The sequence below is a fragment of the Medicago truncatula genome, chromosome 4, assembly GCF_003473485.1.
Source record: "Medicago truncatula cultivar Jemalong A17 chromosome 4, MtrunA17r5.0-ANR, whole genome shotgun sequence".
Lineage (NCBI taxonomy): Eukaryota > Viridiplantae > Streptophyta > Magnoliopsida > Fabales > Fabaceae > Medicago > Medicago truncatula.
This window is the reverse complement of record NC_053045.1, coordinates 59,346,522-59,363,803: the sequence shown is the minus strand read 5'-3', so window position 1 is coordinate 59,363,803 and position 17,282 is coordinate 59,346,522. Positions and strand designations below refer to the sequence as shown.

The window sequence follows — 17,282 nt, the reverse complement described above, 5'->3', positions numbered from 1 at the left end:
GCAATTGAAGATTAATACTTTCCATTGCTGGAACCTATATGAACTAAAAGAATCTTAAAAACTTAAGATATTGTTTTAGCTTTCTCACTCAATGCACACGCACAGTTATAACTTTGATTCTACAAGGATATATAAGGTCGCATCTCCCTTATTTTAATCCCTTCAAGTTCCTATATGTAGTTTATGTTTGTTGACTTAGTCTTCGCTGACGTGGCACCCACAATGGTCGACACGTGGCACCTCATTTAAGGGATGTGGGTGCCACGTCAGCGAAGATTAAGTCAAAAGTGGCCTTGGGGGCCAAAACTGCCAAATATCCAATACATATGGGCTGTTTTGTATTTTAATTAGTTAGGGGCCAAAATCGCAATTTTTGAAAAGATAGGGGGTCAAAAGTGCAATTAAGCCATTCTTATAATATTGTAACTTTTCTGTCGATTTCATGTCAATTTTAGCCCTCTAATATGTTATAATTTCAGCCCCTTCACCAGTTTTTCCCGAATTGAAAATTCTAACTCCATTTATCCTCAAATTCAAAACCTACGACTCACTAGTATCGTTACTCCTAACACTACATAAGGAATATGATCTATGCTATAAAGAAGATTGGTATTTTTAGACCCTCTTATTTGTCATTTGATGGTGACACTCTTTACGCTATTGTGCGAACATCATCAAGGTATAAATTACCATTAAACTAGTTTGGGATGCATCCTCATCAAGGTTCACTACAACTAAAGAAAAATTGGATATTAAATCTTGAAAGATTCTAATCGGTGTTTTGTTTCGGACCGGCCTAAAACCCATTCTGGCTAGGCTCGAGTCCGTCCAGTTCAGATCCAATGCTAGAGAACCACCCAAATGGTCACATCTATCCCTCAGGGACAACTATTCATGTGAATGCTTGACAACCAAAACCCCTAATTATCCTCTATATTACCTTATGTATAGCCGCACTCTCTCTTGAACCCCTCACAGACTTAGGCGTCAGAGCGCGTGCAGAAACAACCCCTCAATTTAGAAGAACTCGCAGCAGACCACATTGGAAGGCTAAAAGCTCAATCTCTCTGCACAATGAATATCATCCAACAAACCATCTTTCCAGGTCCAATCGAATCATGTTCCATCAACAATGATCTTCTTTCCTTTCCTTTGATTTTCATATTTATGACATCATGGATGAATAACATTCCATCTAAAGCCAGTGAAGCTTTCTTTAGAAATATGCTCGAACTGTGTACTTGGTCATGTTTTGATTTTTTTAGCATTTTTCTAGTTGCACAACACTCTTTTTACTTTCATCAAGGTTTTATCCATTTGAATTTTTCTGATAAGGTTTTAAAGGAGACAATTGATTTTAGTCTTTGTGACTATTCCCTTGGTTGTACCTTTCCTATTATGTCATAATGTCATGTGATGCTTTTGCTTAAAAAAAAGAGTACTCAATGAATGTGACTTAGTTGGTCAAGTATCACTCAACTTGTGGGAGAGGAGAGGAAAACAATTCAATCTCCACAGAACACACTCTTGTAGTGAGGCTTAAAGAGTTTTAAGCTACTAACTTCCCTTTTGGATTAAAGTACCGAATTATCAATTATCAAATATAATACAAGAGAGATTGCTTCAATATGTATTTGACAGACACTACATATGACATGAAACATGAATATTACATTATTAGAGTATTTTGTAAATGTTAAATATATATATATATATATATATATATGCAGCTACAACATTAGAGAGAACTATCTCAAAAAATTCACTATTGAAATTAAATAACTCAACCGAAGATCCTATTCCTAGATTGTGAGACAGGCTGTAACAGTTTCATAGCAGACTTATCCATGGATTGGGATTTACTTTCTTCACAAAATCTTCTGAGTGAGGGGTTCATCCTTCATTGTAAGCATTGAGCATCGAAGAAGATATTTAAAGAATATTGAATGTTTAGTCGCCAACATTTTGTAACCATTAGTAGCAGTATTAAAAATCAGTGACTTCTCATGATGATGCTATGCAAGCCAAAAGTTCTCGAGACCCTGCTAGGTGTCCTGGTACACGTTGCCTTATCTCTTCAAATGCACACAATGTTTCTGAGTCCAAACCTCCAGCAAACTACAAAACAACAAATAAAACAATGTTGGAACAACAACCTGGTTCCAAAGTAAAAAGATACAAAAATACAAAGAGGTAGTTCGGTTCTTCATTGATACAATCACAAACAAACTTGTTCACATGCATTACATTTTTCCGAAATTTTCACAACCATTTCATTTTCACTTATTAGCTACGAAACATTGACATGTATACGGACGCCGGACACGACACAGACTCTTCACAATAATTTAAGAAAATGGAAGTGATTGAATGTAAGCACACATGTTAGTTTCATGTCAGACTCTCAGTGCCGTACACCAGACACCTTCAATTCAAAGTGTTGGTCCCAGTACATAGCTTATCAGACTTAAGTTTTAAATGCATGGGACAGAAGTCTGATTGTAGTAAACCTACTCATCATTTGTTCTTTTGGTGGCATTTGAACATTAGGAGAATTTATGGCTTCAATTTATGATATGTTCAAATGACGCATTTCTGAACAATTACGAGTTACAGATTTCATTCACATGCCTTAAAAGTTGCTAAAATACCTGATGGGCTCTGTATGCAAAATGCACACCCTGTAGTAGAAGAGAATCTTGATTAGATTCTCTGTCTGAATTTCGAATGGATTCAAGCTCCATTGTCAATCTTTTCATGTACATCTTGACAAGAGTCATTGAAGACTGCTTTATCTGCAGAAATGGTGTATAGCTAATCAACTCAATTCTAATAAGCATTTCAAAGGCCAATAGGGGTATTAGAGTCATTGTTTTTCATTTCACGAGTAAAAGCATAAAAAACGATACCTTGCTAGATATTCCTGAATCAAGCATCCACGCAGTTGGAATGTTGTACATTTGATACGAACGTATGACAGAATTTCGCAGCACAATTAACTTCTGTATGCTCCGCTCAGACCTATCACAACGATGGAAAGAGTTAGCCCCTGCCACCTGAAAATCTGTCATATCTGTAGTTCATAAATAGAATCATTGTCACAATAATCTTACTTGTCTAATAGGCTTGCTATCTTTTTCAAACTAGCTACACATGGAATGTCAGGGTCATCCTTGTAAGATGAAATCTCTTGTTCTAACATTTTAAGCTCGCGATACTCAACTGCAGCCTCACGCATCGTATCAGCTTTCCTCTCAGGCCATTTAAAATGCTTCAAGACAGCACGCTCATCAGCCTGCGCAACACCGGATCATAAGAAGCTACTAAGAAACCATTTTGTTTTATGTACACTTTCAAATACATACTTATAGTTAGCTTCCGCTTAGTCTGACTCATTTTCTCCTCAAAAGAAGTTAGGTGAACCAATATTTTAAAAAGATCCTAAGTAAAGAAAAAGAGCTTATCTTTTATGTACAAAAATTAGATACAAAGAAATTTTCAAAACTATCTATCTTTTAAAGAACTAACAAACATATAACATATTAGCTGCATCAAGGCCCACCAATAAATAACTTTGGCAGAAACTTACCAAAGTGGATAGTTCACCATCAAGCCAATCAACAAACTTGAGGACGTCTTCAATGTCCACATAGGACGCGTCAACAACCTTATTTATAAGGCCATTAATGAACTCCCCTTTTGTTTGAATGTCCTCCCTAATCTGGAAATAATGGCCAGTCATATCAGTCATCACTCATTGATTAATAGAATAAATTTGAAAGTTAGTTAACACAATTGAATGCAATACTTACTGCTAAAAGATGAGCTGATCGGTTTTGAATTTCTCCTACAATGCTATTGTGTGCACTGTTAGTTATCGGTTTCTGATGATTAATTGATCCTTTCAAGTCTTTCTTCGTGTCCTGATTCTTTAAGGAGTGAAATAGTTGGACAACTGCAGGAGCCTTTTGAGTGTTAGCCAATTTTGCCAAAGGCCGAGACGGAATTGGTGGTGGCGGGGGTGGTGGAGGTGGCATGAGGCAGTGGTTGGGTGGAGATTTTCTTCCTAAACTTGTAATTTCACGAATGGCTGCATGATTCGGAATTGGAGCTGGAATCGAAGATTTAACAAAAATCACCTCAGGATTGGCTTCTTTTTTTACCTTAGACATTTCCAATTTGTCAGCAATGATTTTTTGTATGTCTTTAAATTTAGGACTCTGGCGTTCTCCAATTGGCTCCTTCTTCATTCAAGAAAAACAAAAATCAGATTCATTGCTAAGGAAGCAGTTTGAGATAGATGACATTTTAGGCATATAAAAACAAATAATTGATCTCAATTTTGTAATCACCATACAAGTTAACACTCTAAAACTAAGGTAATTCCAAATTTCCAATCAAACAATGATTGATTAAATGATCCTAATGAATGAATTAACACACTTGAAGGCTACAAAACAAATGAAGAAAAGAAAAAAAACACATTCCATGCACTTTAAAAGCAAATGAAACAAATTCATATATAAATTTCTCACCTTTCTTGTGCTACTACTAGTGCCAAAAGCTACAATCTTAGCTTCAGCAGAAGCAAGATTTTGATTAAGCTTTATATTTTGAGACTCAAGATCAATGTTCAAGCCCTTAACTTGATTCAATTCATCTTTCAAAGCCTTAATCTCAGACTGCAAACTCTTGATCAAATTCTCACTCACCTCAAGCTTCTCCAGCAACTCTTTCTTCTCCTTCACATCAGGATCATCCTCCTCAATCCTCCTTCGCCGCGGAGGAGCAACAACAACAACCTTAGCCACTTCACCTTCCTTACTACCCTTGTGAGAACTTTCAACCTCTTCTTCAATGGATTTAACAACCTTGTTCATAAAAATACTTCTTTTGGCCTTTGAATTGTTCTTCATGTCTGGAGGCACTGACTTAGCTCTTGTTGATGAAATGGTAGAGACTCTATTAACAATTTCTGGTGGTGTTTTTGGTGATTCTTTAGCCTTAGAAGAAGCTCTTACTCTTAAACGTGTTTGTGGAACAGTTTGTAGAGACTTATTATCACTATGTTGTTGTTGTTGGTGATGTTTCAACACACTTCTTGGTGTGGTTGTAGTTGTTGATGTTGGTGTTTTTTGCTTCATGGTTATGATTCTGAAAATGGTGTCTGAAAGAAGAGAGAAAAGATCAAAGAGAAAGTACTAAAGCAGAGTGAATGTATGTATGGTGTTGTAACAGGAACCTGACACGTAGAATAATAAAACAAACTTTATGCGACACCCGTGTGTGTTATGTTATGTATGAGTGTGAATATAGAAGGTAGATAGTAGCCATAGATGAACACATAGAACCTAAATGATACACAAGTATCAACATGTACAAAGGAGATTGATAGATAAAACTCCCTCCGTCCCAAATTATATATCATTTTAGAAAAAATATTTGTCCCAAATTGTACGTCATTTTAGAATATCAATGAAATATTAATGTTACTTTTCCTATTATATTCTTAACTATTTATTACTCTTTCTTTTTTCAATTCTTTCATTTATCTTTCCCATATCATTTATTAAGGATAATTTTGTAAAACAACTCACAATATCTCTTTCCCACACAATATTAATTACATTTCTTAATATGTGTGAAATGCCCAAAACGTCGTATAATTTGGAACGGAAGGAGTAATATATATATTTCAAGTTTGTAATCACTAATCACATGAGTGATTATGTCAAACACAGTAACAAGTCAATGATACACATATTAGGATTAAAGACTTTGTTACCATTTTGATATCTTATTTTTATTTGCTCATGGAACTGGTAATAGTCACTTTTATCTCTGAATGTATAATGAGTAGTTATAATAGTTTTTCATTATAACAAAATTTTAAAATAGTCTCTAACTATGCATTTCGTTAGTCAAAATAGTCTCTGATGTTAAAATGTTTTATTAATATTGTCATATTAAACTTTCAATATACTTACTTATTGTCATTTCAGTCACTATATAAAAAGAGTTATTGCGAGTATTGAGATATTATTTTAGCGTCATGGACTATTTTGACTAACATAATGCACAATGAGAGACTATTTTAAAATTTTGATCCATTAAAGGATTATTGTAACTAATCATTACACATTCACGGACTAAAATGATTGTTCTCCCGTCACCTTTATAATGTCCAATTTTTTAGACTTGTGTCAAATATTTTATGATAGTTAATAAAAAAAACTATGTCAAATATACGGTAGTCTATTTTTCACAATTCAATCTTTCATCATATATTCCCTCAAAAAAAAAAATCTTTCATCATATATGATTTAATTTAATAGTAAGATCTATTGATCTAATAGTGAAAACAATTTTATATATGATATAAGACTTATCATACATGTGCACCATAGACTTCGTCTAATAAAAATGATTGTCATTTCACAATTTTTGGGTCCAGAAATATGTGTAAGAGACTAACAAAACTAAATTTTAAAGAGATAAATAATACCCTGACATTAAATTTTTTATGTCAAATACGATTTTATTTTTATTTTTATGTGTATCTTTGAAACTAATATAAGTTGTAAAAGATTAAAAAAAAAAAAAAAACTTAATAGTAGTTTTTGCCCCTTAACTTTTACAAAGTTGCGATTTTGGCCCCTAAAAGAAACTACAAAATCGCCCCTTAAGTTTTGCAACTGTAGCAGTTTTGGCCCCCAAGGCAAAAAAGAATTAAAAAATACCACGTGGCACCTCACTTAGGGTGCCACGTCAGCGTAGACCAAGTCCAAATTGGCTTGGGGGCCAAAACTGTCACGAGTGCAAAACTTAGGAGGCGGTATTGTAGTTTCTTTTCTTAGAAGCCAAAATCGCAACTTTTGAAAAGTTAAGGGGCTAAAACTATTATTAAGTCAAAAAAAAAGTAAAAGAAACACATATACCAAGTCACACAATATATATTTATTTTGATGTTTAAATAACAAAACTCTTTTAAAAACGAAGATCGACATAAAAAAAAAAAGGGGATTGAAACTACAATTAAATCTAGATTAGATTAGGTACAAAGTACTTAAGCTAAGCTAGCTATGCAATCTTCATATACACCTTGAAGATTTAAAGTTGGCCACACCCCACCCCCACCCCCACCCCAATAGAAAGTGACGTAAGGTGAACAGACACGAGGATCAACATGTACAGTTAGAAAACGGCAGAAAAAACCATTTTATTTTTGTGTCTTATTCAAATTGTGTTGGCACACATGAACACAATATATCCTAGGTCTATCTAGTGTCTTTTTGTTTGGCTTCAAATCTATATTTTTGCTAAATTTATTTCTTGTCTTATTCTGAAAAAGAAAATAGTTTTTATATTATGTTTAATTTTCTGTTACGCTTAGTTTATATCAGATTCCCTTCATACTATACAACCAATAAAATATCCAACTTCTATTTTCTGCTTCTTTGTATTCTTTCTTCTTCAAAATATATATTATTTTATTTAATTTTGCTTTCGTTTTATTGTCTGTACGTCTTGTAATGTAAGACAACAATTAGCAGTTGTAATGATTTAGTGCATATACATAGACGATGATGAATGCCATGTATAATGAACTAAAGTGGTTGTGGGTCCAAAATTGTTTCTCAATGCAAATGAGGATGATAAATTTCAATTATTGGGCCCTCAAATATTAATTGCAAAGTCATATGAAATTTAGGAATATATGTATTTTATGAATTTTATTGTTGACAATTTTATTTTGTATAAAAGTAATCGCTTATTTTTTTACAGTTGAGTCAAGAGTCATGTTTCTATTCACTATGTTTGTTCTTATGGAAGGAACATTTTTGTTATTTCAATGAAGTTGTGTCATTTGTGTTTTCTAAGGTGAGACTATTAATGGTGTCACGTATCAACAAACAACACACATGCCTTCCAAGGGTAGATTGGTTGTAACCGTTAAACTATAAATCAAGTAGATACACCATCCGCTCACTAATATAAGTTAAAAACTACATTTTAAGTTCATTTATTTAATGATGTATGTGGTCTATAATAAAGATCATGTGCATCATTAAATAAATGAACCTAAAATGTAGTTTTTTACTTATATTAGTGACCGGAAGGTGTACTTATTTTCAAGACATTCTAACGATGATGGTATTAATTTATCTTGCATTCTTGTTGTAGCTTAAACAACTAACCAACGAAGTTATAAGGAGGGAACAACGATTTGATGATCATAGCTGAGACCACGAATAATGTTTAATGTCTCTTACAAGCCTAGAAATGTTCTTTTGATGTCCAAATCAAATTTATTAAAGTCGGTTCCTATCGCATTCCTTTCCTTATCTTCACGTCTAATTGACACCACCAATTGAAGCTAAGACAATTACATTTTTTTTTTGAAAGAAAGCTATGACAATTACATATCATGCGGGGGAATCAAATCAAATATTAAAAAAAAAAAATGAAAATATTCAGCAAAATAACATCATTTTTTTAAGGACGGAAAACAACATCATTCATGATTAATTTATATATTCACTCATTGTTAAAAATAATAATAGTGAAGAATACATATACCAAACAAACACTTGTCGTGAGATGAATGGAAGACAATGTACATCGAGTTTTTTTCACTTTTTCAATGAGTTAGATGATGGTTTTTCACAAAATAAATTTTTTAAGTAAATTATAACACACTAATTATAATAATTTACTGCATAAACCGTACATGTGATCAATGTTTTTCACTGGTCAATTAATTACATCGAAGATAATCTTTTACAAATAAAAAATATAGATTAGGTTTTAATAAAATCAAACAATATGAACCACTTCAACATGAAATAATTAAAAAAATATCAAGTTTGCAATTATCTAGTTATTTTCAACTTAAAAGTACGACTAATTGATTAAGTTGCACATGAAAATTTAGTTATGGATAATGATATTCGAAGATAGATCCTCTCAATTGTGAACGAAAAAAAGGAGAGAAATATGAAGAATCTCATCATTAAAATGCATTTGACCCCATTCATAATTTTTATAAGTTGTTGAGTCCACATTCATTACACACCTTATTTTCTTTGTATTTCTCCTAATATCATACCAATATATCACACCACTCTCTTTTTTTTTCTTTTTTTTTTTTTCTTCTTTGTAGAATGCGTATTATGGATGTCCGCAAATTATTTTCCTTTTCCTTTAACAAGAGGGCAGTGCAAGCAAATCCATCCAAAAAGTACCACGCAAATCTAAGGCATAGGATCAAGTGTTTCTTTGAAGTGCATCTCCCACTTTATAAAGCAAAACCACTCACAAAAAGATGAATCTAGATTCTTGCTATAAGAATCACTATCAATAAAACTCTCAAATCTAATAGGCCCCAATACCTTTTAGTACTTACCACTTTTCCTGCCAATGTTTATCAAAATAATTTAGTTTAATATACATTTTAGATTATTAAAATATTATCAATTTTTTTTTTTTATATTGGTTAATTCTCATTCTTGTGGATGTAAAGAATAAAATAAAATTTTGAGAGACACGCAATATTGATGAGAGGGTACAATTGAAAGAAAAATAATAATTAAGGTTACATTAAAAGTGACATTTTTGTATAAAATTACTATATGTATGTAATAGTGATAAAAAAAACATTTGAAAATGGAATATATAAAAGTATTACAAAATATAAAATTGAATTAAATATAAAATTTTATGTATATATAGTTCCTTGTGCATTTTTTTGCTATTATCCTTTAATTTTTATATTTTTTTAATGTCAATTTTTTTTTATAAAATAATTTTAATTCCTCGTCATGCTGGAGAAAACTTCAAGATAACGTAGCTATATGTATTTGCTATAGACTTGGCTATTTCCTTTTCTTTATTTTCAATATTTTGTAGTATATTAATATTGAGGAATCATGACTCATATGAGCCCATAGTCACAAATTCCTTACTTAACGCTGTAAAAAGCAGAAAATTAAAATAGTTATGTTTCTCTATCGGTTTCTACAAAAGGGGTCATTATTTAGGGAATATATACTCAGATAACCTTAAAAAGGTGAAGAATACAATCAATCTTTGTTGGATGTTAGAAATAATTAAGTGAATTTTTTTGTGAAGGAAGAAATAACCAAGTTACAGGAAATGTTAACGAATGCTCTCGGAACACTCTATAAGACCTTTAAATGACAACTTTTTATTGCAATATGTGTAATCAATTGATTTGAAATCAAAATATTTGACTTTTATATAAAATAATTTCTTATTTTGTAATCTTTAAAAGTGTTCCGGGAGGACTCGTTAAAAAGACCAGATAATTGTAAGACACGTATACCAAATGTAGGGGGTCATACGCCTCAAAAAAATGCATGTCAAGTATAGCTCATAAATCTGTGGACCAATTTTAATAATTTGTAGCATTACTTAAATGGGCTGAACATGGATGATTGCCAAGTTTAACGTATATGCCAAAGGTGAATTGGTTGGTGTTATATAACTTTTTGTTTATCATCAAATAATAAGCTGAGTGAATCCGTGAAATCTGTGAAGAAAGTGCAGAAGCATATCCACATGTGACAGGACATAAATTGTACATGAAAGTGAGAAAGAATGCTAGATTTTAGAGCCACCGTTTACTACTCAGTACTTTGTTGCCATAAGAGCAAATGCAAACAAAACATCTTCACTGAATCACATGTTTGTCTCTATTGTTTTGATCAGAAATGTGGACCGCATTTAGCACATTTCTTTGTTAAAATTGGTCCAACTGTAGGTATTATTGTATTTTATGCATGTTTCCAATGATTTCTAGCTTCATGCAATGCAATGATATATAGATGGTCCTAACTTACTAGACCCAATATAATTTAAGGCTACATTCCCTTTTTGTTCATCTTCTTTATATCTTTCAAAAATGGTACCTTCTTAGCAATTTTGCTATTGGAAGATGTTACTAACCATTAACCAAACGCAACTATTTTCTTTTAAAAATCAAAACATAAATGTATGTATGGTTTTTAGTTATAATGGACATGGATCATATTGAATTATCCAGTTGTCTCAAGTCGGTAGTTCGGCGGGCTTGGTAAGTGAAGTATCACCGACTGAGTAAGGATTCGAAATCTGAAAAACTAACGTAACAACTAAACTAACTTACTAATATATTTGCCTATAAAAATATTTGAACATCAACGAAAAATTATTTAATTAATTAATGCAGTGTTTAAATTTGTTTTTGCAAAAGCTAATAAGTAACAACATAAATACCTGCCTAAGAACTTGATGTATACTATTTCACATGAATCAACAAGAAATCCTTTCCAAGCCATGCCAACAAAATCTCTTTGATGTCATCATCTTAAAAGAAATATGAAAATATATCAGTTTATTGTAAGATATGTATAGATGAATTATAATGAATCACTCACACACCTGTACAAACAAAGAAAGTTGGTACCTTGGCTTTCATGGATTAGTCCCACCATTCACAACTGAATTTAGGTAGGTACTTGTCTTATATGTAGTTTTTTCCTTTGTGGCAATACATATTTTGATTATGAGAGAGTTGGAAATGTATAATGGAGGAGAAGGCTATGGAGAGAAAAAGAGTTGTAGGTGGTTGAGTATATAGGTAAATAAGTGATTCCCTTTGAAGGAATACTTAAAATATATTAGGAAAAATTCCAAGTTTTCACTTGTTTGTTGTGACTTCATGTCAGCTCAGGTGTCATATTTTAAGGCAGTTGTGATTTATTTAAAGTAATATTAATATGAGTTTAGCATAATGCATTCTTTTCTATGTTTTGAAATCCCTTGTCTTTTGTAACTTTGCTCTTCAATTCACGTGTTTAAATTCTAACCCCTTTTCCCATAGAAGTGTGAACACATAATTAACCTTTATCTAGTTGGTACATCGGTATAATTATCAGAATTAAGTATCTTAATATGAGAAACATCGTTTTTTTCAAACTAGTTTTTAATTACCTTTTTAACAAACTTCTAACAATATACCTTTGGACCCAAATTTTGTTTTTGTCCCTTTCCAACAGGTAATTGGCGGAATTGAATTTGTTGCATTCACATGATCGTATGGTTGCCTATCTAGGCCATCAAATTAAAATTAGATGGCTCATGTTCTCATTTTGAATCTTTTTACTTAAGTCTAAACACGAATAGTCTAATATTGATCAATGGTCCAAATTGTATGATTGCGTCAAATGCAATGTAGTCAGGGTTGAGATCCTACGCAGGATCGGTTTGCCGGTGAAGGAACACGTAAACATGAGGGATGAAAGACGGTTCATAAGAACCCATTCAAGGGTAAAATTGTAATTTCACATACACAGTCATAAAATTTATAATACATTAAACTAAATTAATATATCATAATCATCATTCCTCAAATTCATAACAACGAAGATGAGAGTTCATAAATCCTCAAATTCATAACAACAAAGATGAGGGTTCATAAAGTAACTCAATTCAAAAGAGTAAGTTCATAAGTACCCATAAAAAGAAACTACCAAGTTCAAAATAAGTTTCTCAAAAGCCAGTGAAAAAATCCGCCAGAAAAAGGAACACGATCGTCTTTTGTGAAACAGAGACATGACCCTCGTTCTTCGTGCTATTGCGCTGTGTGAGGAAGAAAGATAACTACGACAGGTAGTTTCGGAGCTAAGAAAGGAAGAATGAAAAAAGGGTCGCTGTTTTTGGTTAGGTAGTTTCGGTGAAGGTGAGAAGATCAAGAATGAAAAAAACCGGGTTATAACTTTATATAGGGAATTGGGTTTTAATTTTTGACCCGACCCGATTCGCAAGGCCTAATCCTGATTTTGCCAGCCCAACTCGTTTTTTCATTACATTCCTATATAGGAACCCGATCCTCACCACAAAACTCACGAAAACGTCACAGAACAAGGTCAGAGCTCGTCGGCGTCGCTATGGCACATAGAATCGGACAATCCTATGACACGATACTCGTTTTTGACTACATTGATCAAATGTGTGATTTCCTAATTACGTATAATCTCCTAATTGATTAAACATAGTGACATTTTGATAAACTAATTTATCTTTTCTTCCGCCGTAAATATAGAAACAAAATCTAGTCTCTACGACATAGTTCAAGTTGTTGATTTGGAACACCAGAAAAAGTTTGAGAAAAAAAGTTTAGGGTTTAAACTCTAGATATGAACATAACGTACTAACGACTAACATTTGCATATTAAATGAACCAATAACAAATTACTACTAATGTTTTTCTACTGTCATGTTGGAAGCTTGGTATGTTGGGAGCAGCTATCTGCATCATTTTTATACGGATCCCTACTAGCTAAAAATAGGCATCAAATTTTGTACTTGGGTTAGGAATTATGGTTCCTCATTTGAAAAGTCATTACCTTATACGGTATTTTTCACTCTGCACTCTTCTTTTTAAATCATTCTTATTACTTGAGGAATACATTTACCTGTTTTGTTAGAAGCTTATATTTCATCATCAATTCATTCATGTCGGTATGTCAACCATAAGCTAGCATAGGCCTTTAAACTTTTTGATATAAGATAAGATGTGAACAACATAGACGCATGACAAATGCTATGCCAAATGTGAAGGTTCAAAAGTTTTCTAGTTTTATAAAATGAGTTGATGAAAATGTACTTTATTTGGAAATTAAGCGAACTAAGATATGATCTTGACATAAAGATAAAAATGGGCCCTGCATTTTATTTTTATTTTTTCATGTAAATTGTGGATTTGAAGCTAAGCAGTTGACCTGATCAAGTGATTCGGGCATTTTTAGTTATCATTTTGATGTTAATTTAGTGGTTGATTTGATGATCAATAATATTGGTAGGACATATTTTTTTTTTTTTTGAGAGGAAGGTAGGACATGTTTTTATCGAGTTTTTTTTTTTTTTAAAGCAAATATTTATTATTTTTAACAATTTTTTGATCATTTTACTGGTACTAACTTCAAAGTATTCATAAATTTGTCGACAACTAATCTTCAAAAAATCTATATGACCACTTTTTAGTGATGTCTCCCATTTCAACCCTTTTTTCTCTTTCATAAGACGCGAACTTTGCTTAAAGGAGTTTAGTTTCACTGAATATTTACAAAAATTAAATATTAAAATAATCTTATAATAAACAATGTATTTTTTTTAGATAATAGTCATTTGGTCTCTCAATATGTAACAAGTTGTCACAATAGTCTTTCAATGTATCGAAATTCTAAAATTGTTCTTGATTGTGCACTCTGTTAGTCAAAATAGTTATTGAAGTTAAAATAGTTCCTCAATGTTTACAATAACTCTTTTCTTATAAGGATTAATATGACAATAAGTAAATACTTTAAAGATTAATATGCCGATAAATAAGTATATTGAGGTATTGATATAATAGTATTAAAAGAACATTTTAACACGAGGGACATATTGATTAACAAAATACACAATTAAATACTATTTTAGAATTTCGATACATTGAGACTATTGTAACTATTCTTAAGACGGTTAGAGATCAAAATGATTAAAAATGGTGAACTTTTTTATTTTGAAAAATTCTCATAATGGGACTCATTTGCCCAATTAAAAATGGATTACAAAATATATTAAGGAGCTTCGTGGCAACTCAGAATTTGGGTTTATGAACGTAAGCATAGCCAACTCAGACAAAATATATAAAAGGTGTAGTAATAAAATAAAGATAGGAAATTGGTATTTTTTTAAAAACTGTCCAGTAATTGGTAGTATTATTAATCACATAAATAATGATTTAAGTAAGAGAAATGATATTTGAACATCTATTTTGTGATAATTTTTATGACAACTTTCTCTCTAATACTCACATCATATTCTCATTTTCTCTCTCTATTACTTTGGTTTTTGTGCCAAGACTCACATTTCTTTTTATATTTTGGTTGTCCCACAAGTTGTTTTATAAAATAGTTGTTCAAATAACACTTCTCTTTAAGTAAAGAATTGTTTGCTGCAGCTTTAAGGAAGGGATAGTGATAAGCAAGTTTGAGGCATGAATCATGATAAGCTTCAGGTGTTTAGACACTTTACATCACTAATCCCACAATAATGATAAGAAGGAGTAAAATACACTTGGTTTCCTAATAACAACAAACACAATATCCTAAAAGAGTGGTTATGAAAGTGTGAACAGATTTGTGTTATGGTGTTGGGATATGGAACAGTGAGTAGCCGCCTACCCTTGGGTTTCTTTTTTAATATATAATAATCATGTATAACTATAACTAAAAAGTAATTATCTCCGTTTAATCATGATTAATCCTCTTAACAATATGTTGGATACATAAGAAAACTTATTTGTTTGACACATAAGAAAGCTCTATCATCTAAATTAGATTTTACCTATATACAAGAGTTGGAGATCAACCCTCTGATCACTTGTTTAAAGTGTCTGAATCTCTTACCACTCAAATAAACCAAATATTGTTGGTTGAGAAATGATATTTGTACAACCATTTTGCTACAACTTTTTGACAACTTTCTCTCTCATACTCACATGATGTTATTATCCTCTCTCTTTCTTTTTCTCTCTTCATTGTTTTTGACCAATCAAAAGAGAGGAAAACAAAATTGTCACCAAAGTTGTCATTAAATGGATGTACAAATATCATTGCTCTTGTTGGTTTGCTTGTAATTTACAAGAGAGCAATTAAATGGTATTTGCATCTAGACACATAACACATAAACAAACAATAAAAGGACCATGTTGCAATTTATTTTTGTCATGTATGGAGTGTTGTATTAGCCCTTGAGTGGATCTATCATATTCCGAGCAACCAACTTTAATGGGTTCTCAAGTGTGACCATTAAGTACCGTTATCCGGTTAATAGAGAAATACTTATGTAGTCACAACTTTAAAATTTATTTAGACATACTCATAAGCATTTAATTATTTCAAAAATAAAAATTTAGTTATTTTTTCCCTTAAAAAAATTAGCTATTTTTCTTTCATATTTTAATTATTTCAAAAATTAATCCTACGGTCGGTCCACTAATTTGAAGTTTGCGAAGTTACTCTATAGAGCCACTAAGGTTATAAATGCCCTAATTATAGTGGTTTCCTACCGAAACAACCTGCTGACTATGAGTGAAGGAACGAGTTTTATATGGATTTCAACGTGAACCTATGCGAGCAACACATTCATTACTAGGGAACATTATTATGCTTCCTACCCCAAAAAAGTTTAGTTTCTTTTCTTATAAATTTGTTATTGATTTCTAATAGATTATACAATGAACCAAACTAAAAAGTATCTTTGCATACGGAGTTGGGCAATGACATGAAATTGTCATAAGCAACTTTAAACAATAGTCACAAAAATGGCCAAAAGGGTTGTGAAAATCATCCTATATTGAATTAGTGATGAATCGAAGATATTGGATTACAAATGAGTATATGAATTTACTAGAGTTTATGGATGAATGAATATTTGATTGTTTAGGGTTAACTACCACAATATTTTGAACTGCGATTCAAATCTCTGTCATCAAAACTGCATTAGAAAGAAGAAGAAAAAAAAAAGAAGAAAAACTCTTGGGGTTATAACAAATGCATTTGAATTTCGCTCACAGGACCTAATCTTCTTACTATTCATGAAATTATACTTTTTTTTTTTTTTTAAAGAATTCATGAAGTTATACCTGCCATCACAAACATTCCACATAAATACATTAGAGCCCTCACAAGTTGATGAAATGTAATTTCTATAAAAGATGCAGACATTACGATTCCTACACCAAGGCATGAAAACAAAGTATAAAAATCCTAAGAAACGACATGTACTGAGTAAACTAAGTTCAAACCAAAGGTTATTGAACCTAAACAAAAGAATAATAGGCAAGTCTCAAAAAGCTAGGAAGCTTCAAGCCTGATTTAAGTTTACAAATAGTGACCAAAACAAAATGAAAGAAATAAGAACTTATGAAATAGAAAACAATCTGCCCCATCTTTTAGAAATGTAGCTACCAAATAAATACAATATTTGACCTGTATATACGTCACATAAAATAAGAAAGTAAAGCCTTCCTTGTTTCATAAGTGTAATAAGAAAATATATATAAACATTAGGCAGGTACACTATTACTAGGAAACCTTGCTAAAATACATATTGCTTCCAAGATGAATCAATCTTGCAATAAATTCAGATAATAGCTTTTGTAAGAGTTTCTGTCAATTGGAAAAATTAACAAAAAGAACAAAACAAAACTAATACTTCTATCAGGAAGAAAT

The 17,282-nt window shown here is 31.7% G+C and overlaps 1 protein-coding gene across 4 annotated transcripts; it reads right to left on the bottom strand.

Annotated features, from left to right (window-relative positions):
- Window positions 1-1,580: 1,580 nt before the first annotated feature.
- On the bottom strand, window positions 1,581-11,651 carry LOC11421894 (protein CHUP1, chloroplastic). 4 transcript variants are annotated; one of them, XM_024782367.2, is made up of 9 exons: window positions 11,468-11,649; window positions 11,282-11,367; window positions 4,536-5,167; window positions 3,813-4,244; window positions 3,590-3,721; window positions 3,114-3,295; window positions 2,910-3,021; window positions 2,652-2,795; window positions 1,581-2,118 (listed from the first exon to the last, which is right to left on the bottom strand). In XM_024782367.2, the coding sequence occupies exons 2-9, from the start codon at window positions 11,337-11,339 to the stop codon at window positions 2,005-2,007; spliced, it is 1,806 nt and encodes a 601-aa protein (XP_024638135.1). In that variant the 5' UTR covers window positions 11,340-11,367; window positions 11,468-11,649; the 3' UTR covers window positions 1,581-2,004. The 4 variants fall into 4 exon arrangements, with proteins under 4 accessions (XP_024638135.1, XP_013458360.2, XP_024638134.1 ...); XM_013602906.3 differs by having other exon boundaries at window positions 1,598-2,118; window positions 3,813-4,241; window positions 11,468-11,651; XM_024782366.2 differs by having other exon boundaries at window positions 1,598-2,118; window positions 11,443-11,649.
- Between the last annotated feature and the right edge of the window lie 5,631 nt (window positions 11,652-17,282).